The sequence below is a fragment of the Carcharodon carcharias genome, chromosome 1 (genome assembly GCF_017639515.1).
Source record: "Carcharodon carcharias isolate sCarCar2 chromosome 1, sCarCar2.pri, whole genome shotgun sequence".
Lineage (NCBI taxonomy): Eukaryota > Metazoa > Chordata > Chondrichthyes > Lamniformes > Lamnidae > Carcharodon > Carcharodon carcharias.
In genome coordinates this window covers 74,089,998-74,117,889 of record NC_054467.1, presented here as the reverse complement: position 1 = coordinate 74,117,889, position 27,892 = coordinate 74,089,998, and the positions used below count along the sequence as shown (strand labels likewise).

At 45.3% G+C, this 27,892-nt stretch overlaps 1 protein-coding gene across 1 annotated transcript in view; it reads right to left on the bottom strand.

The window, feature by feature from the left end:
* The window catches only part of slc2a9l2 (solute carrier family 2 member 9, like 2), a 492,038-nt gene that overhangs the window by 99,805 nt on the left and 364,341 nt on the right, over positions 1-27,892 (bottom strand). Inside the window, exon 11 of the mRNA XM_041191251.1 lies at positions 23,597-23,672. Coding sequence (XP_041047185.1) covers positions 23,597-23,672 — 76 coding nt within the window. The remainder of the gene's footprint in view (positions 1-23,596; positions 23,673-27,892) is intronic.

Below are 27,892 nucleotides of genomic sequence, written 5' to 3'. Positions count from 1 at the left end.
GCTCCTTCCCCTCAAGGAGTCAGGCCAGGGACCCTGGGCGCCTGAAGTGGGGAAGAGCAGCAGCTGGACACCCCTGGGCCATACACTCAGGAATCTCAGAGGCTATCATCCCCCCGAGTCCCCTTTGCCTGTGACCTCCTGAACCTCATCCTCTGCCATCGCAAAGGGAGCAGCTGGCCCATGGGAGGGCATCAAAGCAAGCCGAGGCCCTCAAGGCCTTGGCTCTCCATAAGATGCACATCAAAGTCATCAGAAGAGTTAAAAACAAAAAACTGCGGATGCTGGAAATCCAAAACAAAAACAGATTAATCTGGAAAAACTCAGCAGGTCTGGCAGCATCGGCAGAGAAGAAAAGAGTTGACGTTTCGAGTCCTCATGACCCTTCTATTTGTCATAGCTCCAAGTTAATGGAAATGCAAATATCATTACTGTTGTACCTTGTACTGAAGCCAATCTGAACTCTAGTCCCATTTTGCTGAAGATTTTCTGTGCTTCATTTACAGTAAGGAAAGACTGAATTAGAATCAATATTCAGTTCACTTTCAATGGGGGTAATTTTGACTTTGGGTGATAGTGTAAAATGGGTGATATTGATTCAGCTGTCCATTATGCATCTCTGCTGATTTTCATTTTGATTGACCTCAAAGGAGATTGGGAGAGATGTATAGCTGGCAACTGGATCAATAGTGCCCATTTTACACAATCACCCAAAGTCAAAATTACCCCTAGTCATTTATAATTTCACCCTTTTACTTGCCACTTTTGGAAGGCATTAGGTTTTAATTCCTGCTTTTTCATTTCATGACATTAATCAGAATAACACAGAATTCTTAGGACTTAGGTTTCCATTACACAATACAATTCAATATCAATTTTGTTGAAATTCCAAAATTATTTGTGGGAGGAAAGCTAAAAAGAGGAAAAAAGGTTATTCAAATAAATGAAACCAAAGAAGCTTGAAGAACATGAGGGTTGGAAATTTGCATAACAATAAGAATCTGCAAGCCAGACTGGCAGCAGGGAGGTCATTAACTGAGAAAACAGATGCACAAAGGTTGAGATACTCAATGTGGCATTTTTGGAATTTTATGTGGTCTGTAGCAATGGTACAAGAGACACCATTTAAGAGAAAGGCAACAACAGCTAAACTGTGAGCCTTTGTGTGATACGGTGAAGGTAATGACCATGACTATGAGTCCTTATTTTAAAAGGGGACATTGTATTTGTTATTACATTCTGTGGGGAAGGGGATATTGTCTCATATGTCAGTGAGATATTTTGCTGACGTTATTGTCTCTATGAATGTAATTTAGTAATACAGTAATAAGTTAGCAAGAACAATCTCTGACGTGGAACACATTTCTGCTTAGCCAAAGCTTTCTATAATGCAGACTGCTGGTGATGACATCAACTGTGTTTTTTTTTAAATATTATCCCAAAGGCTATTTTTAAATAGTAGTAATTATATATGGCTCAATATGTAGTATAGGCAGAGCAAAGTTTAATGTGGGACTGGGGAATCAGTACCACATATGGTATGATGTAGAGAGTTACATAGATACATATGAACATGGGAACAGGAGAAGGCCATTCAGCCCGTTGAGCCTGCTCCACCATTCAATATGATCATAGCTGATCGAACACTTCAGTGCCTTTTACCCACACTATTCCCATTACCCTTTATATTATTGTTAATCAGAAATCTATCAATCTCTAACTTAAACATACTCAATGACTGAGCTTCCACTTCCCTCTAGAGTAGAGAATTTCAAAGATTCATAGCCCTCTGACTAAATGAAGCCGGACAGGTGGCTGAGGTGGTGGTGGGGGACCATTTTAGTGATAGTGACCACAATATGGTACAGTTTAAGTTTTTTACAGACAAAGAAATAGACAAGTTGCAAAAAAATGTTTTGGATTGGGGGAGAGTGGATTTTAGTAAAATAAGGCAGGATCTGGCCAAGTAGACTGGGAACAGCTACTTGTGGGGAAATCTACAGAGGAGCAGTGGTGGGGGGAGGGGGGCATTCAGAAAGGAAATGGGAAGGGTACAGGCTCAACATGTTCCCCCTACGGTGATAGGAAGGAGTAACTAGCCCAGAGAACCATGGGTGATCAGAGATATTCAGGTTACGATGAGAAGGAAAAGAGGGGCTTTTAGCAGGTACAAGGGAAGCAAATCAGCAGAGGCATTAGTGGAGTACAGACAGTGCAGGGTGGAACTTAAGAAAGCAATTAGGAGAGCAAAGAGGGAATATGAGAAAGCTCTGGCTGGTAAAAGTAGGGAAAATCCCAAGATATTCTATAAGTATATCAATGGGAAGAGGATAACCAGGGAAAGAGTAGGGCCCAAAAGGGACCAAAGGGGCAATCTATGGGTGAAGCCAGAGGACATCGCTAGAGTGTTGAATTAATGATTCACATCCATCTTCACCCAAGAGAATGAGGATGAAGGTATTGAACTTGGGGAGAGAGACTTCAAGGTTCTTAAACAAATTGATATAGGGAGTGACAAGGTATTGGAGGTGTTGGCAGGCTTGAAAGTGGACAAATCTCCAGGTCTGGATGATTTGTGTCCCAGACTGCTGAGGGAGGCAAGGGAAGAGATTGCAGGGGCTCCGACCCAAATTTTTAATTCCTCTCTGGCCACGGGGGAGGTGCCAGAGGACTGGAGGACAGCTAATGTGGTTCCGCTATTTAAGAAGGGTTGTGGAGATAAGCCAGGGAACTACAGGCCAGTGAGTCTCATGTCAGTGGTAAGGAAACAATTGGAGAAAATTCTGAAGGAGAGAATCTATCTCCACTTGGAGAGGCAAGGTTTGATCAGGGATAGTCAGCATGGCTTTGTCAGAGGGAGGTCATGCCTAACAAATTTGATAGAAATTTTTGAGGATGTGACCAGGTGTGTAGATGAGGGTAGTGCAGTTGATGTCATTTATATGGATTTCAGCAAAGCCTTTGACAAGATCCCACAGGGGAGACTTATAAAGAAGGCAAATGCACATGGGATACATGGTAATTTGATAAGGTGGATTCAAAATTGGCTTAGTTGTAGGAGACAGGGGGTGATGACAGAAGGCTGCTTTAGTGACTGGAAGCTAGTGTCCAGTGGCGTACCACAGGGATCTGTGCTGGGTCCCCTATTATTCATCATTTATATAAGCAACATAGATGACTATGTGGGGGATAGGATTAGTAAGTTTGTAGATGACACAAAGATTGGCCAGGTGGTTAAAAGTGAGGTTGAGTGTCTTAAGCTGCAAGAAAATATATATATGGGATGGTCAAATAGGCAGATAAGTGGCAGATGGAATTTAACTCTGAAAAGTATGAGGTGATACACTTTGGAAGGAGTAATTTGAAAAGGAAGTGTTCAATGAACAGCATGACACTAGGAAGTTCTGAGGAACAAAGGGACCTTGGCGTGTGTGTCTATAAATCTCTGAAGGCGGAGGGGTATGTTAGTGGGGTGGTGAAAAAGGTATATGGGACACTTGCCTTTATCAATCGAGGCATAGATTACAAAATTAGGGAGGTCATGCTGGAATTGTATAGAACCTTGGTGAAGCCACAGCTGGAGTACTGTGTGCAGTTCTGGTCGCCACATTATAGGAAGGATGCGATTGCACTGGAAGGGGTGCAGAGGAGATTCACCAGGATGTTGCCTGGGGTGAAAAATTTATGTTATAAGGAGAGGTTCGATAGACTTGGGTTGTTTTCGTTGGAGCAGAGAAGACTGAGGGGTGAACTGATTGAGGAGTACAAGGTTATGAGGGGCATGGACAGGGTGGATAGGGAGCAGCTGTTCCTCTTAGTTGAAGCGACAGTCACAAGGGGACATAAGTTCAAGGTGAGGGGGCAGGATGTTTAGGGGGGATGTGAGGAAAAACTATTTTACCCAGAGGGTGCTGACGGTCTGGAATGCACTGCCTGGGAGGGTGTTGGAGGTGGGTTGACTCACATCTTTAAAAAGTACCTGGATGAACACTTGGCACAGCATAACATTCAAGGCTATGGACCAAATGCTAGTAAATGTGATTAGGTAGGTAGATCAGGTATGTCTCATGTGTTGGTACAGACTTGATAGGCCGAAGGGCCTCTTCTGCATTGTGTGATTCTGTGATTCTGTAAAGAAATTTCTCCTCTTCTCAGTCCTAACTGGCTTCTCTCTTATTTTGAATGTGTGTCCCCTGGTTCTAGACTCCCCAACTAGGGGTTACATCTTACCTGCATCTACCCTGTCTATTCCTTTAAGTATTTTGTACGTTTCAATGAGATCACCTCTCGTTCTTCGAAACTCTAGGGATTACAGGCCCAGTTTCCCCAATCTCTCTTCATAAGTGAATCCTGCCATCCCCAGAACAAGTCTAGTGAACATGATGGTAGACAGTGTGTCTGGAAGAAGCCACCATGGAGACAGCACCCACGCAGGGCTGTACCTTGGAGATTTATATAGTTATGGGTTACCAATAAGTGGTTTATGTTCAACCATACAAGCCTCCAGGCCTGTTAGTGAGACACCAAACAATCTTACTACACAATACAGGTACATTAACTAATTCCAACTTAAGGTGTCTCAAATGTATGATGCTTATGTTATATAAGATGATGTTTTATAAAACTGCCATTGCTTTAGGTAAAAACAGAAAATGCTGGAAATACTCCCATGTGTCAGGCAATATTTGTGGAGAGAGAAATAAAGTTAACATTTCAGGCTGATGATTTCATTAGAACTGGAAGAAGTTAGAGACGTAGTAGGCTTTAATCAAGGAAAGATGCAGAGAAAGGATGTAAGGGATGAATGAAGAAAAGGAAAGTTTGGTAATAAGGTATAAGATGGGAGAAATTAAATGATGAAAGTGATGACGGTGCAAGGCAAAATGGGATGGCAATGAGACAAGTAAATAAACAAAAGATGTGTCTAGAGGAGGTGTAAATGAGAAAAGCACACTCAACACCAATAGCTCTTGTCTGCAAAAATGGCAGAAATGGTCCTGATCTGAAATTGTTGAAGTCAATATTGAGTTCAGTTGGTGGTAAAGTATTTCATTGAAAAATTAGGTGCTGTCCTTGAGCATTTGTACAACTTCAACAGAACAGTGTAGGAGATGCTTTAGATCATTGAATCATACAAAGATAGATCATTCAGCCATTGTGTTTGTATAGGCGCCTTGAAAGAACTATCAAGTTAGTCCCACTCCTCCTTCCACATATCTCTGCAGTGTCTCTCCTTTTCAAAACTCCAATTCCCTTCAGAAAGTTACTAATGAATCTGTTTCCACCACGCTTTCAGTAAGTGCATTCCAGATCACAATCACAGTGTCAAAATAAACTCATAATTTCCCCTCTGGTTCTTTTGTTTATTACTTTAAATCTGTGACCACTGGTTGCCAACTCTCCCACCATTGGAAACAGTTCAACTTTACTTACTCCATTAAAACTTTTTAACCAAGAAGAAAATCGGATGGAGTGTAACACAGGCTGCCGACGTGCTATTGGCTGCTTCATGCTGCCGCTGCTTAGAGTCATACCTTGCCTATAAGGAAGATGGTTGTGGTTGTTGGAGATCAATCATCTCAGTCCCAGGACATCACTGCAGGAGTTCCTCAGGCTAGTGTCCAACCATCTTCAGCTGCTTCATCAATGACCTTCCTTCCATCATAAGGTCAGAAGTGGGGGTGTTCACTCATGATTGCACAATGTTCAGCACCATTCGCGACTCCTCAGATACTGAAGCAGTCCATGTCCAAATGCAGCAAGAGCTGAACAACATTAAGTCTTGAGCTGATAAGTGGCAAGTAACGTTCGTGCCACACAAATGCCAGGCAATGACCATCTCTAGTAAGAGAGAATCTAACCATCTCCCTTGACACTCAACGGCACTACCTTCACTGAATCCCCCACTATCAACATCCTGGGGGTTACAATTGGCCAGAAACTGGACTGGACTAGCCATATAAATACTGTGGTTACAAGAGCAGGTCAGAGGCTGGAAGTTCTGCCGTAAGTAACTCATCTCCTGACTCCCCAAAGCCTGTACATGATCTACACGGCATAATCAGGTGTGATGGAATACTGCCTAATGAACTGAATGAGTGAGACTCTAACAATACTCAAGAAGCTTGATACAATCCAAGACAAAGCAGCCTGCTTGATCAGTACCCCATCTACCACCTTCAACATTCACTCCCTCCACTACCGACGCACAGTGTCAGTGTGTACCATATACAAGAAGCACAGCAGCAACTCACCAAGCCCTCTTCAACAGCACCTTCCAAACCTGCCACCTCTAACACCTAGAAGGACAAGGGCAGCAGATGGATGGGAACATCACCACCTGGAAGTTTCCCTCCAAGCCACTTACCATCCTGACTTGGAAATATATCGCCGTTCCTTCACTGTTGCTGAGTCAAAATCCTGGAACTCCCTTCCTAACAGCATTGTGGGTGTACCTACACCACATGGACTGCAATTGTTCTAGAATGCAGCTCATCACCAGCTTCTCAAGGGCAATTTAAGAATGGACAATAAATGCTGGCCCAGTCAGCAACACTTCACATTCCATGAAAATAAAAAATAACACCCAGGATGGAATTTACACTCATTGGTTTAGTGAGAGGCAATAAAACTGTATTGCTCTTTAGTGCATCACTGGTGGGCTATGCCTGATTGTTTATGTGAGGCACTTTACCCTGTGGCCACAGGGGTGGGGGGGAAGAAATATCTGAAGTTAATCCCCATGAGGCCACATTTTATATATTTGCCAGTGATGGCTCAAGAATACAATAGGTGTGCAGTACTGACACATGGAGCTAGATTTTGCCAGCACTCTGGGGATGGCCTGGGAGGCGGGTGCCTGTAAAATTGCAAGGGAAGGCAGCGGGTAGTATGCCCATAAATTTTCTTTTGCCATGCCATCTTGCCAGTGGCATGGAGGCGGTGGACAGTCTTCCTGCGCAGAGTCCAATTGAGTCACTTAAGTGATCAATTAAGGACACCTTCCCACCTCTGCAACTGCCCAGAACAGTGAAAGACTAGAAAATGGTACTGGGGCAAAAGCAGAAATTTTAATATCAAATTCTTGATCTATAAAAGCTTCTCGGCATTCCATTGTGCTTAGATATATTGCAAATGCACTGCAGGTCAAACTTTAACAACCTACGCTGAGGTTGATAGTGAGTAAAAATGATAAATGGTAGAGGGAAATTCATCTCCAACCCACCGGCTACAAACACGTTGTCGTTTTGCACTGGTGAGCTGCTTAACATCTGACTGTGCGGCTGTGGAGAGGAGGGACACTTAATCAACATATTTAAATTGAGCTCTCTCTGTGTAATTGGGAGCCTGATTTAATTTTATAGTTACCCTGTAGGTTTTTCGGGGGTCAGGAAACCTGGCAGTGAAAGGGAGGCAGGAGCTCGCATTCCATAAGAAAAGCATCTTTTATAGCACTCCTTGTGGGACAGAAGAAGCAGGAGTTGTAACCCAGCCCCTAAAGGAAGCCTTTGGCCTCCCCAGTTCTCCTCGACATACTATGACATCTCTCCAGCTCCCCATCCACCCCCACAACCCAAGACCTGATGTTGCCACGTCTCAATTGCTGGGGAGCAACCCCAAGGATTTTGAGGAAATAAAAATTCTAATAATGTTCTGCTGTTAAATGCTGCAGGACCTCTGACCTTACCAGGTTCTTTGGAGTTTTCAACCCTCCCCTGCACCCTCCCCACCTCCCCAGAAATATTGAGGTTATTGTGTTTGATTTAATCTGCTGATTCACATATAATTACAACCACTTGAACACTGAAATAATTTTTTTCTGTAATTACCTGCAAATGATTGTCCTTTGTTATAAAATGATTTTCCAGGTTAGTGAATGTGTGGCTGCTGGACATTAATGCACAAATCTATAATTACAGCTATTTGTACCAGAATATTATTTTTATCTATTCAGCCTGCTGCACCAATATTTATCTGATTTGATATAGAGAAAACATCATTAATGCATTGGAGTAAACAATATATTTTAATTACAAATCTAATTTCATTTAGCTAACACTGATGTGAGGTCACCAAATGTTTTAGCTTGCAACTAGCATTGTACTTTTTTTTATTTATTGGATGTGGGTGTCACTGGCTAGGCCAACATTTATTGCCCATCCCTAATTGCCCTTGTTCAGAGGGCATTTAAGAGTCAGCCACATTGCTGTGTCACATGTAGGCCAGACCAGGTAAAGACAGCAGATTTCTTTCCCTAGAGGACATTAGTTAATCAGATGGGTTTTTACAACAATTAGCAATGGCTTTGTGGTTGAGTTCCAGATTTTTATTGAATTCAGATTTCACCATCTTCTGCAGTGGGATTTGAACCCAGGTCCCCAGAGCTTTACCTGGGTTGCTGGAATACTCATGCAGTGATAATACCTGCTTGTCATAGAGAGCCATAGAGGTGATTTTCAAGACTCTAAAGAGACTCTAAAGGTCTGAGATAAAGCCTTGAGCTGAAACACTGCTTTAGCCTGCATTAAGCACAAGTCCAACGCCTTGGCAAAGTAGGTTAAACCAGTGCTAGGGGCTACTACCCAGAGGCTTGCTAAACAGCTGATTGCCAATTAAAATGCTGGCTAATGCTCTTTGAATGGAATGCACAGCATTTTGGTGGCAAGAGCCTCAGCTAACACCCTCTAATAATAGAGACAAGCAGTTTGGGAGTAATCACAGCATTGGTGTTGATTTTAAGCACTGCACAAAGGAATACTCCCCTTTTTGCATTCACTGCTGCTGGAGTTGTGAAAAGCACATCTGAGACACATCAGGAAACCTTTTGGGACACTTTATCATGACTTCACCAACAGTCAAACAACATTTATTCCGGAAAATCCCTGACGACTTCAACAAAAAAGTTTAAGTTCTGCACTGCCCTACTTTATTGGAGGCCTTATTGGAATTAGCAGAAGAAAGGAGAGCTTGGTCAGTGACATTTGCCAGGGGTCCCTTGATCCAGTCGAGGAATGTGAATAAGACATGAGGGCAGGCAGTATAACATCAGCTACTGCGGGAGAGAGGACCAGGAGCACAAAGTAGAGATGTTCCCCCATCCCCTGCAGATATAGGACTTCCCTCCACATCTGGACCTCCTCACCAAGATCTGCAGCCACACTTAATTCTTGATCATCATCAATTAGCCTGAAAATTGCATGCTAAATTCATCAACACAAAAGAACTATAGAATTCTAGCCACCCTGACTCTTTGTTGCACCCTGGGCAAAAGGGGGCATCAATACTTAATACATGCAAGGCTAATGCAAATGGATCCTATCAACCTTCCACTATGATAGTTTCCCTCATCCAAAACTAGACTGGATGAATCTCAGGTGTCAAACAACAATACAGGAAGATTGGAGACAAAATATACACCACTGTTCATTTGAAGAAAGGACTTTGAACTTGTGGAAGTCATGTGGTGAAGGAAGCATTTTGTTGTTGGCTTTTAAAAACCAGCAAGAAGCTGCTTGCAGAGAGTTCCACCAAAAGCCATCAAAGTGCTACAAGGCATCAAAAAGTCAAGGTAATTAACAACAAATGCACTGAAAGTGAGAGATTCCAACAGAGTGAAGTAATCCCTCAACCTATTCCAGTTAAAGTTCATCTGAGAACCAACTTCCTGCAAAGAGCCACAGAGGCCCCTCTGCTCTATAAACAGGAGCTGCACGTCATCATTCAGGCCGTGCACCTGGCGGAAGAAATACGTCATCAGGGCACACCATCTCGGAGGGGGCTCGACTTAAAGGTATTGCTGCAGGGTCTGAAGGCGGAAAGTCGCCACCTGTGTGCGTAGGCACACTAGCGCCTGACCGCCCTCCCTAAGCGGAAGACTCAGAACCTCAGCAGCGACTTAGTGCAATCTTTTGTCCCAGAAGAAGTCAACTAGCATTCTCTGGATTTTTTCCAACAAAGTCCGGGGGAGGGGTTAAAGTGACCAGCCGGTACCACAACATGGCGGCAATCAGCTGGTTTATGACCAGAACTCAACCCCAGTAAGACAGCACTCGAAGCAGTCCTGTCCAGCGCCGCAGGCGAGTGGTGACTTTCGTCTCCAGCTCCTGCCAGTTCGGCGGCCAGGATTCCTCAGCAGGGCAGAGATGGATCCCCAGGTAGAGGAGGCTGGTCCTGCTCCAGGTGAAAGGCCTGAGTTCCTCAGATAGGGGATCCATCTGCCACTGACCGATGAGGAGTCCAGAACACTTGCCCCAGTTGATCCTGACAGAAGACATGGCAGAGTAGACCTCCTGGCACTCGCGCATCCTCCGCAGGTCAGCTGGGTTGCTAATAATAAGGAGCTCGTCACCGGCGTAAGCCGAAAGGACCACCACGATGCTCGGCCCGCGCAGAACCAATCCCGACAACCTCCTCCGCAAGAGGCGCAGGAAAGGCTCCACGCAAATAGAATACAACTGGTCAGACAGGGGGCAGCCCTGACGTACCCCTCTCCCAAAGCGAAGGGGCGCTGTCAGGGACCCGTTAACCTTCACTAGACACTCCGCGGCGGTGTACAGAAGTCGGATCTGGGCGACAAAATGCGTTGCGAACCCGAAAGCTCGCAGAGTGCCGAGTAAATATTCGTGATCCACCCTGTCGAACACCTTCTCCTGATCAAGGGACAGGAAGGCGCTCGACAGACCAGCCCTCTGGGAGTAATGGATAATGTCCTGGACCAGATGGATGTTATCATGAATGGTGCGGTCCAGGACGGTGTAGGACTGGTCAGGGTGGATCATGTGGTTCAGCACGGTGCCAAGCTGAGAAGACATGGCTCTGGCAAAGATTTTATAGTCCGTTGAGGAGGGAGACTGGGCGCCAGATTTAAGTAGGCAGAGATCCCCCTTCTTCGGCAGCAGGGCAATCACGGCCCTGCGCCACGAGAGGGGCATCTCCCCGATAGCAATACTCTCCCCCAGGACCCCCGCGAAGTCGCTCCCCAGGATGTTCCAGAACACCCTGAAGAACTCCACAGTCAGCCCATCCAGTGCTGGGGATTTGCCCCTGGAGAGACCGTCGAGGGCGCTGGTCAGCTCCCCCAGACTTATAGGGGAGTCAAGCTTTCTGGCACCTTCCAGGCCGACCTGCGGCAGGTCCTCCCACAAAACTCTGCAAGCATCCTCGCTGGATGGATCCGGAGAGAACAGGGCAGTGTAATAGTCTCGGGCGATGGCCCTGATGCCCTCCAGATCCGAGACAAGGGATCCGTTGTCGGCCAACAGTGTAAGGAGCTGCTGACGGACCCCGTGCCTTTTTTCCAGCGAGTAGAAGAAGGGGAAGCCGCAGTCCAGGTCCTTGAGGAACCGGATCCGTGACCTCACAAACACGCCCCGGGACCCGATGAGTTGCAGGTCCCACAGCGCGCCCTTCTTCTCATTGTACACTGACCGCAGGGCCGGGTCCGCATCAGGCTGAGGGAGACGTGCCTCCAGGTCGAGCACCTCCTTCTCCAGCTCCCCGACCCTGGATTTTCCTCTTTTTGTTGACCCCCTCGCTTACTCCTGACAGAAGACGCAGATGTGAGCCTTGCCCACATCCCACCATAGCCTCAAGGAGGGGAAGCCTCCCCGCTTCCTTCTCCAGCCGGCCCAGAAACAACGAAACGAGTCCAGAAGCCACTCGTCCTCCAGCAGCAGGTTGTTAAAATGCCAGTATGCAGACCCCATCTGAGCGTAAAACGAAGTGAGCTCCACCCACACCAGACAGTGGTCCGTGCACGGAATCTGCTGCACAGAAGCTGACAGAACGCAGGACACAAACACCTTCGAAATGTAAAGACGGTCGAGTCTGGATGCTCCGAGTCCAGGTAATGCAAAGGTGAAAACGCTGGAATCGGGATGGAGATTTCGCCAGACGTCCACCAAGTCGAAGGACCTGAGCAGGTCCCGTAACTTACTCACACCTAGAGTGCGGTGCTGGGTACCGTGACGGTCCCGGGCCTCGAGGGCGCAATTAAAATCCCCTCCAAGGATGATGCACTTGCCAGTGTCGATGGAGCCAAGATGAGTGGACACTTCCTCAAAGAAGCTCGTTTGCTGCTGCGTGCCCAGGGGAGCGTACACATTCACAAAGTGAAGCGCCGCACCCCCCAGGCGCACAGTCAGGTGCCGCAACTGGCCTGGCACCGGCTCCTTGACCCCCAAGATCTCCGGCTGAAAATGTGAGGCCAACAATATAGCCACCCCGCCAGAATTGGAGGCTAGGTGACTCATGTAGACCCCCCCTTGCCACTCCAGGAGCCATGTAGCTTTGTCTCCCGGAACGGTATGGGTTTCTGCAGGAAGCACCACGCATACTTCCTGTCCCGGAGGACCGAGGAGTTCTGGAACCTGCGCTGTGCGTTCTTGCTGCTGTGGATGTTGAGGCTGACTATAGTTGTCTTCATTGTGCATCCTTCATCTTAAGTAAAAGAAGGAGAGGACTTTTAATCCTTCCTCTCCTTCAGGAGCCCAGCGAGAAACGTATGGACCCTCCACCGAGTGTTCCTCTCCAACTCGGGAGCCTTGAGAGCCTTGCGAGTGGACCAGAACACCAGCGGAAAAGAATGCCACCAGTCCATGACCAACTGGACCCTGTCTCGGCGACTGCGATGACTCCCTAAAAAGTCCTGGAGATCCCATGGGGGGGTGAGGGGAGAGTCAGCGAAGGGCACCAGGGGATCCATCACCTCACCTGATAACGACTCAATATTGTCCCCGGTACTCACCACCGAAAGTCTGTCCTTCTCCAGGTCGCATCTCCAGCTTCCAACCCCTACCCCACGTTGAGTACGGGGACTGGTCCGGAGCTGCCAGTCAGCTCCACCTCCACCTTGATCCCACCCCCAGGATCAAGGCCAGAGGGGTCCTCTCTGGTCTCCTCTAATGGTTTTGGGTCAGAGGGTGGCGGCATCTCGGATACCTGCTCTCCTCCCGGCACCGGGTTGTCTGGGGAGCTCAGGAGTAGCTCCTGCCCTAAAACTAGGATGCCCGGTGTTAAGTTTTGGGAGGGAGCGGGAAGGCCTTCCTCGCCACCACCACCCAATGACCCAGTTAATTTTTTAAATTTAGGAGTGCTGCAGTCCCACGACGGGCCAGAGGATACCTTGGGGGTATTTAGCGTGTTCAAGTTGGGCACCCCCACAAGGGAGGTGCCCTCAGCGACCCCCGAGGAGCCCTGCTCAGGGGACCGCAGCAGGTCTGTTGGGGAACAATGGGTATGGGGGTAGGTGTTTGGGTTTCTCCCAGAGGACAGGGCAAGGTTTTACCAGGCGGAGACGCCACCACCTCTTCATCGGGAGAGGGGACACACCCAACCTCTTCAGCCTGGGGTTGCCCTCTCCCTCCTCTTCCTCCTCCGAGGGGTGACGTCACTTCTGGGTTAGGCTGGGAGCTAGGGAGATCTCCATCTGTGAGGCCCCCTCCACCTCTTCCAGCCTTCCCGGACGTTTGGGGTTTGGGTTGTTCTACTGGCTCAGGATCACGAGTCTTGTCCCCGCCAGCCCCAGGAACCCATGCAGGGACAACGCCGGGCCCAGCAGATGGCGCCTCAGCACCCACGGGCCCGGGAGCATGCGGGGAGACGACGCCGGGGCCGGATGTTGATATTTCCCCTGAGCCGGTGTCCGCAGGGGTTTGCAGATCTTGGGTGGTTTGGGGTGTTTGAGGTGTTTGGGGTGTTTCAGGGGCCGCCCCTGGGTTGCAGGTCTTCCTCTGTGCCTTCTTACGGCGCGGGGGCTCTCCCCCCACCTCACCGGCAGCCGAGCCGGCGACGCCTCCCCTTGTGGGGAGGGAGATGGAGTAGTGGCGGGGGGAGGAGGGGCTGTGCCAGCAGCGGCCACTGGGGAGGAACTGGTGGCCTTGGAGGTGGGGCAGTTCTTCCTTACATGCCCTGCCTCCTTACAAGCATGGCACCACACACCCGCCACAGTCCAGAAAACCCGGTAGGCGGTCCCCTCATAATTTACAGTGAATGCCCCCTCCAGGCACTCCTCTCGGGCCAAGTGGACAAATATCTGGTGCCGGAAGGAGTACACATGGTGGAGGGTCGCATCCTTGAGGCCGAGTGGGATCAGTGCTATCCCCGAACTGACCTCCCCCAGTTTACAGAGGTGGAGGAGGAGGAGCTCACTGGACACAAAGGGCGGGACGTTTGAAATAATAAGCCTCTGGCCGGTGGCCTCAAGGGGTCCACCGCCATTAAGGTCCCACCCACAGTGAGTCCCTTTTGCAGGGCGAGGTGCACCGCCCGCTTGGACCTCACGGCGCTGGGTGTGGCGGGGGGGGGGGTGTGGGAGGGACTGAGTGTGACACGGCACTGGGAATCGGGTGTGGGACTGGGTGTGACACAGCACTGGGAATCGGGGGTGGGACTGGGTGTGACACGGCGCTGGGAATCGGGGGTGGGACTGGGTGTGACACGGCACTGGGAATCGGGTGTGGGACTGGGTGTGACATGGCGCTGGGAATCGGGGGTGGGACTGGGTGTGACACAGCACTGGGAATCGGGGTGGGACTGGGTGTGACACGACACTGGGAATCGGGGGTGGGACTGGGTGTGACACAGCACTGGGAATCGGGGTGGGACTGGGTGTGACACGGCGCTGGGAATCGGGGGTGGGACTGGGTGTGACACAGCACTGGGAATCGGGGTGGGACTGGGTGTGACACGGCGCTGGGAATCGGGGTGGGACTGGGTGTGACACGGCGCTGGGAATCGGGGGTGGGACTGGGTGTGACACAGCGCTGGGAATCGGGGGTGGGACTGGGTGTGACACGGCGCTGGGAATCGGGGGTGGGACTGGGTGTGACACGGTGCTGAAAATGGGGCGGGGTTGGGGACTGGATGTGACAAAGCGCTGGGAATGGTGGGGGGTCATTTGCCTTCTGAAATTTTGGTTTTTTTTACTGAACTAAAAAACTGCTCCATCTCTCCTTGAATTGTTTAATTGAGATTGGGACCATATATGTGAATTGTTCTTTACTAGTCCATCAATATTGTGTGTCTGTGGTACCAAGTTAGCCACCACATTATGTGCCAAGAAAGAATTCTTGTCTGTGATATGATAGCTATTTCTTTTATCCATGCCTTAAAACATTGTTTAATTACAAAATAGGGTTGGGAAGAAGATATCCTTCTCTACAAATAAGATCTTACACATTATTGTAAAGGCATCGCACAAATCATCCATTTCTATCTGCTTCTCCAATGGCTTAATGATAATATAACAGTGTAACCAATCACAATAACACCTGATTTTCTTCATGTGTTATAAGATTTACCTACAAACATATGAATTAGGAGCAGGAATAGGCCACTCGGCCCTTTGAGCCTGCTCCACTATTCAATAAGATCATGGCTGATCTGATTTGTAACCTCAACTCCACATTTCCACCTATCCCCGATAACCTTTCACCCTCTTGCTTATCAGGAATCTATCTAGCTCTGTCTTAAACATATTCAATGACTCTGCTTCCGCTGCCTTTTGAGGAAGACAGTTCCAAAGACTCTCTGTTGACAGAAAAAGTTTCTCCTCATCTCTGTCCTAAATGGGCGACCCTTTATTTTTAAAGCGACCCCCTAGTTCTACAGCCTCTCACAAGAGGAAACATCCTCTTAACATCCACCCTGTCAAGATCCCTCAGGATCTTATGTTTCAATTAAGTCGCCTCTCACTCTTCTAAACTCCAGTAGATACAAGCCTAGCCTGTCCAACCTTTCCTCTTAAGACAACCTCACCATTCCCGGTATTAGTCTGATAAACATTCTCTGAATGGCTTCCAATGCATTTATATCATTCTTTCAATAAGGAGACCAATACTATACACAGTGCTCCAGGTCTCAACAATGCCCTGTACAACTGAAGCATAACCTTGCTAGTTTTGCATTCAATTCCCTTAGCAATAAACGATAACATTCCATTAGCTCTCCTAATTACTCAGAGCTCTGCAATCTCTCACCATTTAGATAATGTGCTTCATTTTTATTTTTCCTGCCAAAATGGACAATTCCACATTTTCCCACATTATACTCCATTTGCCAGATCTTTGCCCACTTAACCTACCTATATCCCTTTGTAGCCTTCTTAAGTCCCCTTCACATCTTACTTTCCTACCTATCTTTGTGTCATCAGCAAATTTAGCAACCATACCTTCGGCCCCTTTGTCCATCCACTTGTTATCTATCTCTCAAATTTTTAATTATTTTATTGGCATTATATCCCTGGTAATATAGGCCTGTGTTGGTATTGTATTGAAAAATCACCTGGGGGCTAATTTTGGTCTCTGATCAGTACAAAGAAACAAACTTAGCACTTGAGCTAAAACATGGGCTGTGTATCCCAAAAGTAGGCCAGACAATGAAATGAAAGAATCAATTATCCTCAAAATTTGTGGAGAATTGCAATCAGGTGGCATTAAGCCAGCTGATATGGTGTTAGAAAGCCAGTGTATCTGTTAATTGAGTAAAGTTTTAAAGGGCGGGTTAACAGAGTGAAGGAATCAGGTTAATTATTCAGGTGCTGGAAACCCTACTGCATTGAGTGAGGAAGAGAGGAGTCACACTTCATTACTTCCTCCCCAGAAGTGTTTGGTACACCAGACAAGCCAAGAACTTGGTAGGGGTTATAACTGTGCTCTCCATCTCCACAAAAAATCAAGGGCTGGGAATTTTTTGGCTCCATCATGGTGAGGATGGGGCTGTAAAATGCGGCAAGCCATTCAAAACTCCATTGACTTCGGTGGGAACATAAAATCCCACTGAGATAAAGTTCCGCCCTAGAAGAAAAAGTCAGATTTGAAGAAATTTCCTATGACAGCCAACAATATATTGCTCTGTGACAAACAGCCATCACAAGTGCATGTGCCAATGTGGTTTCATTTTTTAATTTTTTCAAAGATATAAGCAGCCAGGTGAGGTTCTATTTGTCTCATAATAAAACTAAGGCAAGGAATGCTTTGCCTGAATATGGATATTTAGGATATATTTGGAACTGTATAAGGCAACTTGTAGCATGCAGTATGCTTCTAGCGATGTACAGCTTGTCACTGCTCTTGCGTATTTCTAATATCCCTGCATAATCCTTACAGGTTAAGAAAGTACAGAAGACAAATGAGAACAGAATAGGACAAGAGATGATTTTTGGGACAAAGATACAATTATTTTCCACCATGTTTCTCTTTCTTAAAGTTAACTTCATTAGTGCTGGGAACCCAGTTAGAAACTGAACTGGTAGAAGCACAAGCCAGACATTAGGCTACACTACTGGAGTATGGTGTCTCCAACTTGCACTCCTTTTGAGCAGGCTTCTCACTGGAAGTGCAGGATCAATGAACTTACCCTTTGATTAAAATAGGTTGAAAAAATACCTTGTTCTAAATGGGGATTACACAGTTAGTTACAAGTCAACCCTTTGTCTTGAGACCGGAAGTTTAATTGTTTGAATATGTGTTCTGACAAGTAACATATCCACCCACTGCAAATGCTGGTATATGCTAAGAACATTAATAGGAGCAGGAGTGGCCCTTCAAGCCTACTCTGCCATTCGCTAAGGTCATGGCTGATCTTCCAATTTACCTCCTCCTTCAGTTCCCTGACAGCCCAAAAATCTATTGACCTTTGCCTTGAGTTGCTGCTCACCAATTTTAAAACAGTAGTTGGAAAATTGTGTGCAGTGCATCCTCAAATTTCAACTCTGTAGGGCGAGTACACAAAGTTTCCCACAGGGAGGGCAAATCCAGGAAGTTGCCCCAAAGCCATTTGAAGAGACCCTTTAAAGATGACAATGTACGTTGACATGCTAATAACTTGATTCCAAAGGTAGGTGCTTTCTTTTCTTTAAAAAAAGGCCCTGCTGTTTAAACACTTTCCATCATGCTCAACCTCACTCTTCCCAACACAGCCCCCACCCCGACTCAGCAGCTGAATCCACACCCCTCCCTGCACAGCAGCTGAAGGCCACACCTTCTTCCACCACCCCCGCCGCTAGCTGAAAGCCACGCCCACCCACATGTCACTGCAGGTCATTCAGATCTTCAGTTTGGCGGACATGTACCGGAGTCGGCTGCGCAACTGCCAAACTGTTAAAGGCCTATTAAGGCCATTTAAATAGCAATTGAAGTAATTAACAGAGCTGCCCGTCCAACCTTAAGGTTGGCTGGCAGGCGAAGAGCCCAGGCAGCCTTCACATTTTTCATGGAACCTCATCCACAGGAGGGATGAGGTTTCACGAAGGTTTTTAAACTTTAATAACATTTTTAAATAAAATTCACAGGCATGTCCCAGCTCAGGTGACACTGTCACATGAGGGGTCATGTCCGAATAATTTTTTGAAATCTTTTATTAACTTTTTCACAATGAAATTAAACTCCCTGAGGCAGCTCTGTTCCTCAGGGAGATTTCTGCGCTCTTCTGTGCATAGGCCCCGACTCAGCCTCCTCCCCCCACCTACACAGGGAGCGCTCAGCACTTCTGGGTGCCCGTCATGCTGGGTAGGCCTAATTTGGCCTGCCCAGGTAAAAGGGCGGCGCGCAGCCAATCATGGGCAGCGATCGGCTGTGCACCCATCTGCGCCCACTCCCACTCAACCTCCCCAACGGGGAGAAAATTCTCCCACAGTCTTTTTGACAAGTAAATTGTAAATTAACATGGAAATTTAAGATTGTAGCATCTTGTGATTTATTGCTTCACTATTAATAATTATTACTACTAATCATCAATTGAAAACTTCGAAAAAGAAATGGGTAATTATCTGAGGAAGAAAAGCTTGCAGGGCTATGGGAGAAAAGGCAGTGGAGTGGGACTGAGTCAGTTACTTTTGCTGAGAGCAGGCATGAGAGGCTGAATGGCCTCTTTCTGTGCTGTAACCATTCTATGATTCTATACACTATCTCAGATTTTACAGGGATGTTTTTAAATATCTTACTGAACTTGTTTGCTTATATTTTTCCCTTTTTGAACTATCCCCAGATTATTTAAATAATCATTTATGAAACAAATATCCATTAATAAACCTGATTAATAGTTTAGCCTGATACAAAATATACCTGAAGTGGCCAATGCCCTCAATCTTCTGAACTGGAATGAATACTTTACAACTTGGGAAGGATTGTTTGCCCTTCAGCATATATATCCTGTATGCAGATGGTTCAGTTTTAATGGAGAGCTTGGGCTTGCCTGTGGAATCTGTAGTGGGAATGAGAAGGGAGTTGAGACCGAGCCTAAAAATAGCACTTACAAGTAAAACAGGCCATTGCCTGTTTCGAGGAAGTCATCCTAGAAAAGAATTGGCCAGCAGAGCATGTAACTTGTTGAAACTAAAAGCATTCCTCTGAGCTCATGGCTAATATAATTGTCATGTTGTCCACTGAGTACTTGTCACACTGCAGTAACTTCACACATTGTATTTTGCAATGAAATTAGGGCTTGAAGATGCTTTCTGTCAATTAGTCACTTGTGTTTTCCGACAAATGGAAGACAAACCAATAACATGCAAACGTCTCAAAGCAACCAAGTATCCCATTATCGCTATCACTACTAAACATCATCATAGCTACAGATGCCTAAAAGATGTAGTTGGAGGTTCAAGACGTACGATATGGTTAGTCACAGTGCCAAGGTCAAGAGAGCAAGCGATGAAGGCCAAAGGATCAATACAGTTCCCATCTCTACTGCAGTGCCAAAGGATTTAAGCCTCAAGGGCTGTTTATAAATGGAGATTGCTGTCTGAGGAGGGTCACCTACATGACTTCCTTGTGTCCATGTGTAAGATGTTTTAAGGTATGGGAAAGAGAACGGAGGAATCCACTGACCACATCTGCGCAGTCTTGGTTGAAATGATACTGCACTGTAATCTGCCATGGGGTACGTAGCAATGACTATGGCATCTGTAGCAATCTCATCGTGGCTGAGGTACAACAGGCGCAGTTATCATCAATGCTCACACTGCTGAGAAGGCTCCATAGAGACTTTTAGATCTAATTTCCGAGGTGCTTTTCTCAGGCGGTTTCAACATGTTGGCTCATCATGCAGAATCTGCACTGTGGCAGTAACTCACACAACTCAAAGCTGTTCACAGTTTTGTTCTCATTTGGATCAGCAGAGTAGTTATAAGAGTTGCCAGCACTATGGTATATCTGGGGATGGAACAAATCAGCAGACTGTCTCTCAATCTGGCATCACATTAGACCATTACAAATCCCTACACAAACGACAGTAAAAGTGCAAGGAAGCAGGAAGGGGCAGTCAAGTACAACAGTGACTGACTCAGATACAAGGCAGAAGCTTTAGGAACATCTGAGCTACTTGATCTTTGCACTTACAGCAAGTAGCCCATTTCACAGGTTCTGGTGATAACTCTTGAATTGGAGCTATCTACTCTAATCCAAGCAAGTTATCAGTGAAATCCTGCAGCCAGCTAGAATATTTATTCTTCCACATGGGAATCACTTAGATTTAGTTTTAACAGTTCAGAGGTCAGATTTCAAAAAGTTGCAATTGTGAAGGCTCTTAATGAGAATGAAATTAAAGCATGTTAACATCGACAATAACTCTTGACCCTGAAGGGGAATGGTTGACATATTTGAAGTACAGCTTCAAGGTTGCAATGGTGTGATCTATGATAATGGATTGTAGCACGAGTTTATCTCTGTAGCATAACCTCTCTCTCCAGTTGCAAAAGTATTGTGATCCATGTTAATGGACAGCAGCCTTTGTCTCCCAGGAGCAATCCTTTTAAATAAAGGTGGTATAGCCAAATGCCTTGAAGACACAACATTTCCAGGGAAACAAGCATTTGTCTGCATTATTCTATGTTGATGACTGCACTTGAGCTGGACTTTGAAAGAATAAAATCCTTTTCTGATTCACACAAGGCACAACATTGTGCATCGGTTCCTGAAAGGCAAGATTGGTACAACCAATGACTCTTGACCATCTGAGAGAAGAAGTCCTCCTCATCCCCTATTTAAATGGAAGCCCCTTATTTTGAAACTGTGACCCCTAGTTCTAGATTCTCTCATGGGGGAAAACATCCCCTCAGCAACTATCCTGTCAAGCCCTCTCAGGATCTTTATATGTTTCAATAAGAGTACCTCTCATTCTTCTAAACTCCAATGATTATAGGCCCAACCTGCTCAACCTTTCCTCATAAGACAACCCCTTCATTCCAGGAATCAGCCTAGTGAATCTCCTCTGAACTGATTCCTCCTCTGAACATGTCCCACCTTAAACATGGAGACCAACATTTAAACAATTCTCTAGATATGTTCTCATCAATGTCCTGTACAGTTATAGCAAAACCTCCCTACTTTTATACTCCATTCCCCTTTCAGTAAAGGCCAATATTCCATTTGCCTTCTTAATTACTTGCTGTACCTGCATGCTAACTTTTTGTGATTCATGTACAAGGACACCCAACTTCCTCTGTACTGCAGCATTCTGCAGTCCCTCTCCATTTAAATAATATTCTGATTTTTAATTCTTCCTACCAATGTGGACAACCTGACATTTTCCCACATTATACTCCATCTGCCAAATTTTTGCCCACCAACTTAACCTATCTATATCTCTTTGCATGCTCTTTGTACCCTCATCACAACTTGCTTTCCTACCTATATTTATATCATCTGCAAATTTGGCTACAATAGTCAGTTCCTTCATCCAAGTCATTAATATAGATCATAAATAGTTGAAGCCGAAGCACTGATCCCTCAGACATTCCACTAGTTAGTTTTCCAACCTGAAAATGATCCATTTAAACACCCAATAGCTTCTTCTGATGTGACCTGCAGCACTGCCTGGATTTTTCTGTCTTACAGTGGTTGTTACATTGTCACTTAAGACAAAAATTTGCTTAAATCTTTGGAAAAAAATTACCTCCAAATCAAGAACACTGACACTCAGTAATATTAACGCTGGTATTATAACATGTCTAATGCCTACCATTAGCATACATTGTTCAGGAAAAAAAATCTTGATAGTTGTCACTTTCAGAAAGGTCAAGGCAGATCTTATTGAAGCTGGTATCATTGGAAGGTGCAACAGTGAATTAGTCAAACAGCTATATATTAGAGACAGCATCTTTGGGGGAAAGATTACACTGAGTCCTAATTTCTTTTGAAGTATGCAGTTTATAAAATGCTAAAATGTCTCTAATAAACGTTTAGAATCAGGAGTCCTCTTTGGACTTTCTCGCTTGTTGATAGCAATCCCTATCGGATAGTCAGTTAACAAATGGATTTAAATAATATATTCATATTTAGAAAGTCAGTGAGAGGCTAAAGCCTTTTGTTCTGACTATTGCAGATGCATCCAAGTTAGGTTATAATATGGTTAACATATGGGTATATGAATCACATTTTGATTATGTTTACAGAAAGACATCATGATTGGAATTACAGGTCTATTTTGATCTGCCACAGAGGAAGTTACACAACTAAATCAAATGAAAACTTAAGACTCAGTCAATACCATAATCAGCACTGTTGGAAGATGTGGAGGCAGAGTTAATTAATACTTTGCCTATAAGTAAACTCATAAGTTATTCATGTTATGTGACAAAAGGAGGAATTTGAGATAAAAATGTGATGTTAAAACTGGGCAGTGATCTGCTTTACTATTAGTGGTAATCTCTAACCTGTTGAGAGTCACTGTATGAATGCATTGTTAGCTGTTTAAGGTTATAGCTCAATACGAAACTTGATTTCACAACTTTTGCCAGGAGTGTATTTAGTGTCTGAGACCAGTAGGTAGAGAAGTGGTTCCAAACTTACAGCATCTGGATCATACTTGCTGTAGGACTTCTGCTTGAAGCATCAGAGATAAATTTCTCAATACATAGCAGAGGAAGTTCCCTCCTACTTTGCCTGCCAGCTCATACCCAGATCATGACATTAAGTAACTTATCATTTCTCTTTTAGGTGCTGATGGACTTTCTGCATATTTACAGGAGGTTCAGTCTTTACTTTACCTCACGCCTACTCCAAATCAAGTTCTCTTGGTCAGAGGTACATCTATGGATGAGGGTTTATAGCTGTGTGCAGGGGATCATTCAATTTTAATTAATTTTTAAATGTTCTGAGAGCATAGGTGAGAATGTCACTCTTTCAAAACATTTAAAACAAAACTTTATATGTGTATAAAGTATAGAGGATGTCTAGGCTTGTAGTTTACTGGAGCTATATTCCACAAAATGGCAAGCTCAAATGATGTGAAAGTGTCCGTTTCAAGGACACTTGCATCACTTTGCTTCACAGAAAGGTTGATACTGGATGCTAGAGTTATGTACCTTGAGTTACCACAGGGTTCTCTTGATTTCAATGAAGGATTGGCAGAAACCTTTCAAGTGCAGCAATGAGCCATTTTTAGTCTCTTACATAATTTCTCCAGGGTTTTTTTGATTCCCTACTGGAGATCTATCATGGAAATTCCAGGCAATATTCTTATTTCTACTTCAGTGCAAAGTGAACATTCTTCGCATCAAAGCAACAATATAACTTTACCCTGTGCAGTGAATACTCTTAATGATTATGCTTATAACGGTTATTATTAAAAAGTTGCTCTGTAGTATTACTTTAAACCTTACCTGGACCAATGCAGAATGATGCTATTACACCAAGAATGGAGACTACACTCAAATAAGGCATCCAGAAAACTTTGTTCTGTCAGAGAAACATGAAGTCCCAAGTTACATAATCACAATGTCAAGAATCCCTGTCACTTGTTAAGACACAAAATTGCTTTAAATCTTTAGAAAACAATTACAGTGCAATATTACCTCCAAATCAGTAATATTAACGCTGGTATTATAACACGTCTAATGCCTATCGTAAGCATATATTGTTCAGGAAAAAAATCTTGATAGTTATCACTTTAAGAGAAGCCAAGGCAGGTCTAATTGGAGCTGGTATCTTTGGAAGGTGCAACCATGAATTAGTCAAACAGCTATATATTGTAGACAGCATCTTTGGAGTAAAAATTACAGTGAGTACTTATTTCTTTTGGCTTACGCAGTTTAAACATGCCAAAATGTCTCTAATAAACGTTTAGAATCAGGAGTCCTTTTTGGACTTTCTAGCAATGGGAGATGGTTCCTAAACATCCAAGATTCCTTTTACAAGAGTACTCTATGGCCTGAATTTTCACTCCAACATAAGAAGGCAGCACAGGGGCTGCTAGGTGCGGAGGCTGGCTGGGTGAAAAGCCAGCACTTTGATCTGGCACTTTGTCCCAACTGCAAAAAAAAACAAAGACAGCCCTATGACCCTCACCTCCTCACACCCCTTCACCCCCATACAATCCCAATGCCCCGTTTATGTCAACCCATGCCAACTCATGACCCCCACCCAACCCTCCATGCAAACCTATGACCACTATTCATCCCCATCACTCTTTATAGGCCCTATGCCAATATATGCCCCCCTACCAACCCCATGGCCCTTTATAACATCTACGCCAACATATACCCCTCTACCAACCCCACCCAATGGTCCTTTATCGCCCCTATTCCAACATATGCCCCTCTGCCAATCTCCTAGAATCCCTAAATTCCTTCCATGCCAAGCTATGACCCCACTCACCTCCCATGGGACTTAATAGGTTATATGCCAACTTAGTGCCAACCCATGCCCTTACACCCTCCATGCCAACTCACCTGCCCGCCCTCTTCCAGCCCCCACCCTGGCACCCCCATAGGCAGACCTCAGGACCCATGCTTAGAGGAAATGGAATAAAGTTCTCAGGCCAGAATTTTATGTCCCGCAGATGGGCATGCACCTGACCCAAATGGACATGAAATAGTGCGAGATGATGTCAGGCGAGCTTCCCAACATCATCGCGCACTCGCACGATATTTCACTCGTGTGCACCATATGATAGAATTCTTCATCAAGATGGAGAGTAACGTAGTTGATTCTGAGACTAGGGTCCTGAATCTTAATAAAGGAAACTACGAAGATATGAGATGTGAGTTGGCTATAATGGATTGGGAAATGTTACTTAAAAGGATGACGGTGGATAGGCAATGGCAAATGTTCAAAGAGCGCATGGGTGAACTGCAACAATTGTTTATTCCTGTCTGGCGCAAAAGTAAAATCGGAAAGGTGGCCAAGCCACGGCTTATAAGGGAAACTAGAGATAGTATTAGATCCAAGGAAAAGGCATACAAATTGGCCAGAAGAAACAACAAACTGAGGATTGGGAGCACTTTAGAATTCAGCAAAGGAGGACCAAGGGATTGATTAAGAAGGGGAAAATAGAGTATGGGAGTAAGCCTGCGAAGAACATAAAAACTGACTGTAAAAGTTTCTATAGTTTTGTGAAGAGAAAAAGATTGGTGAAGACAAATGTAGGTCCCTTGCAGTCAGAAACAAGGGAATTTATAATGGGGAACAAAGAAATGGCTGACCAATTAAACACATACTTTGGTTCTGTCTTCACAAAGGAGTACACAAATAACATACCAGAAATGTTGGGGAACACAGGGTTTAGTGGGAGGGAGAAACTGAAAGAAATCAGTATTAGTAGGGAAATGGTGTTGGAGAAATTGATGGGATTGAAGGCTGATAAATCCCCAGGGCCTGATAATCTACATCCCGGAGTACTTAAGGAAGTGGCCCTAGAATTAGTGGATGCATTGGTGGTCATCTTCCGAGATTCTATAGACTCTGGCACAGTTCCTACAGAATGGATGGTAGCTAATGTAACCCCACTATTTAAAAACGGAGGTAGAGAGAAAACAGGGATTTATAGACCAGTCAGCCTGACGTCAGTAGTGGGGAAAATTCTAGAGTCCATTATAAAAGATTTAATAGCTGAACATGTGGAAAACAGTGGCAGAATCTGACAGAGTCAGCATGGATTTACAAAAGGGAAATCATACTTGACAAATCTACTGGAATTTTTCAAGGATGTAATAGTGGAGTGGATGAGGGGGAGCCAGTGGATGTGGTTTATTTGGACTTTCAAAAGGCTTTTGACAAAGTCCCACATAAGAGATTAGTGTGTAAAATTAATGTGCATGGGATTGGGGGTAGTGTACTGAGATGGATAGAAAGCTGGTTGGTAGACATGAAACAAAGTGTAGTAATAAACAGGTCTTTTTCCAAATGGCAGGCAGTGATTATTGGAGTACTGCAGTGATTGGTGCTAGGACCCCAGCTATTCACAATATATATTAAAGATTTAGATGCCGGAACTAATTGTAATATCTTCAAATTTGCAGATGACACAAAGTTGGGTGGGAGGGTGAGCTGTGAGGAGGATGTAGAGATGCTTCAGTGTGACTTGGACAAGCTGAGTGAATGGGCAAATGCATGGCAGATGCAGTATAATGTGGGTAAATGTGAGGTTATCCACTTTGGCAGCAAAAACAGGAAGGCAGGTTATTATCTGAATGCCTATAAATTGAGAGAGGGGACTGTGCAATGAGACCTGGGTGTCCTTACACACCTGTCATTGAAGGTAAGCATGCAGGTGCAGTAGGTGGTAAAGAAGGCAAATGGTATGTTGGCCTTCATAGCGAGAGAATTCGAGTACAGGAGCAGGGATGTCTTGCTGCAATTATACAGGGCCTTGGTGGGACCACACTTGGAATATTGTGTGCAGTTTTGATCTCCTTATCTGAGGAAGGATGTTCTTGCTATACAGGGAGTGCAGCGAAGGTTTACCAGACTGATTCCTGAGATGGTGGGACTGACATATGATGAGAGATTGTGTTGGTTAGGATTATATTCGCTGGAGTTCAGATCTCATAGAAACCTATAAAATTCTAACAGGACTAGACAGGGTAGATGCAGGAAGGATGTTCCTGATGGTGGGAGAGACCAGAACCAGGGGTCACAGTCTGAGGATACGGGGTAGACCATTTAGGACTGAGATGAGGAGAAATTTCTTCACCCAGAGAGTGGTGTGCCTGTGGAATCCACTACCACAGAAAGTAGTTGAGGCCAAAACATTGTATGTTTTCAAGAAGGAGTGTAGATATAGCTCTTAGGGTGAAAGGGATCAAAGGATATGGGGGAAAGTGGGAGCAGGCTGTTGAGTTGGATGATCAGCCATGATTATAATGAATGGTGGAGCAGGCTCAGTGAGGATCCTGCTTCTATTTTCTCTGTTTCTATGTTTGCCTTTGCAGGTCCAGCAACTGAGGTATGATCACGTCCAGAGGCTCCTCATCTGTCTCAGACTCAGCAGTGGCTCCAGTGGTCCTCCAAGTGCCAGAAACCTTGGAAGTCCCCACCGCCACCTGCTGTGGATCAGAGAGTGTGATGTGCTTACCAGATTGTGGCCCCGAGTTTACTCTAGAACTAGGTCCCAGCAAGGTGTGTGTCGCTGTGTTGGTGGAGGATGTGGGTGCGCACTGTGATCGGTCTTCAATTAGGGTGTCCTAGATTCTTCTTCCAAGGTGTCCTCAGGACTTGAGGCGAGGACCTGGCTCAGGGACCCTTTTGTCTGCTTCCTAGATGTGTCTGCGAAAACAAGGAGAGATATTTAGTGCATGGCAGGGGACTGCAGAACAGTGGAACTCACTCACAGCATAGTTGTCTGATGACTGTTGCACTGCTGGATCCTCACTGAGCACTGCCGACCTCACCATCAGCACAAGAGTAGTCCATATCGAACTGGATGATTCAATTTTCAAAGGCTGTGAGGATTTTGATGTCAGGCATTCCTTCACCAGTCTGCGACCTCTCCCTTTTGTTATGTGCCAGCTTGTCCTGCATGAAAGACAGATAATGAGAGTGTAAACAGGATGCCTGCCAAGCCAGATGAAAAAGATGCCTGGCATGTGTGGGTGGTGACTGGTGCCATGGATGGAGTGAGGACACGATCCACAGGGCAGATGAAGGTGTGTGAGAGAGTGAATAGTGGCCTTGAACTG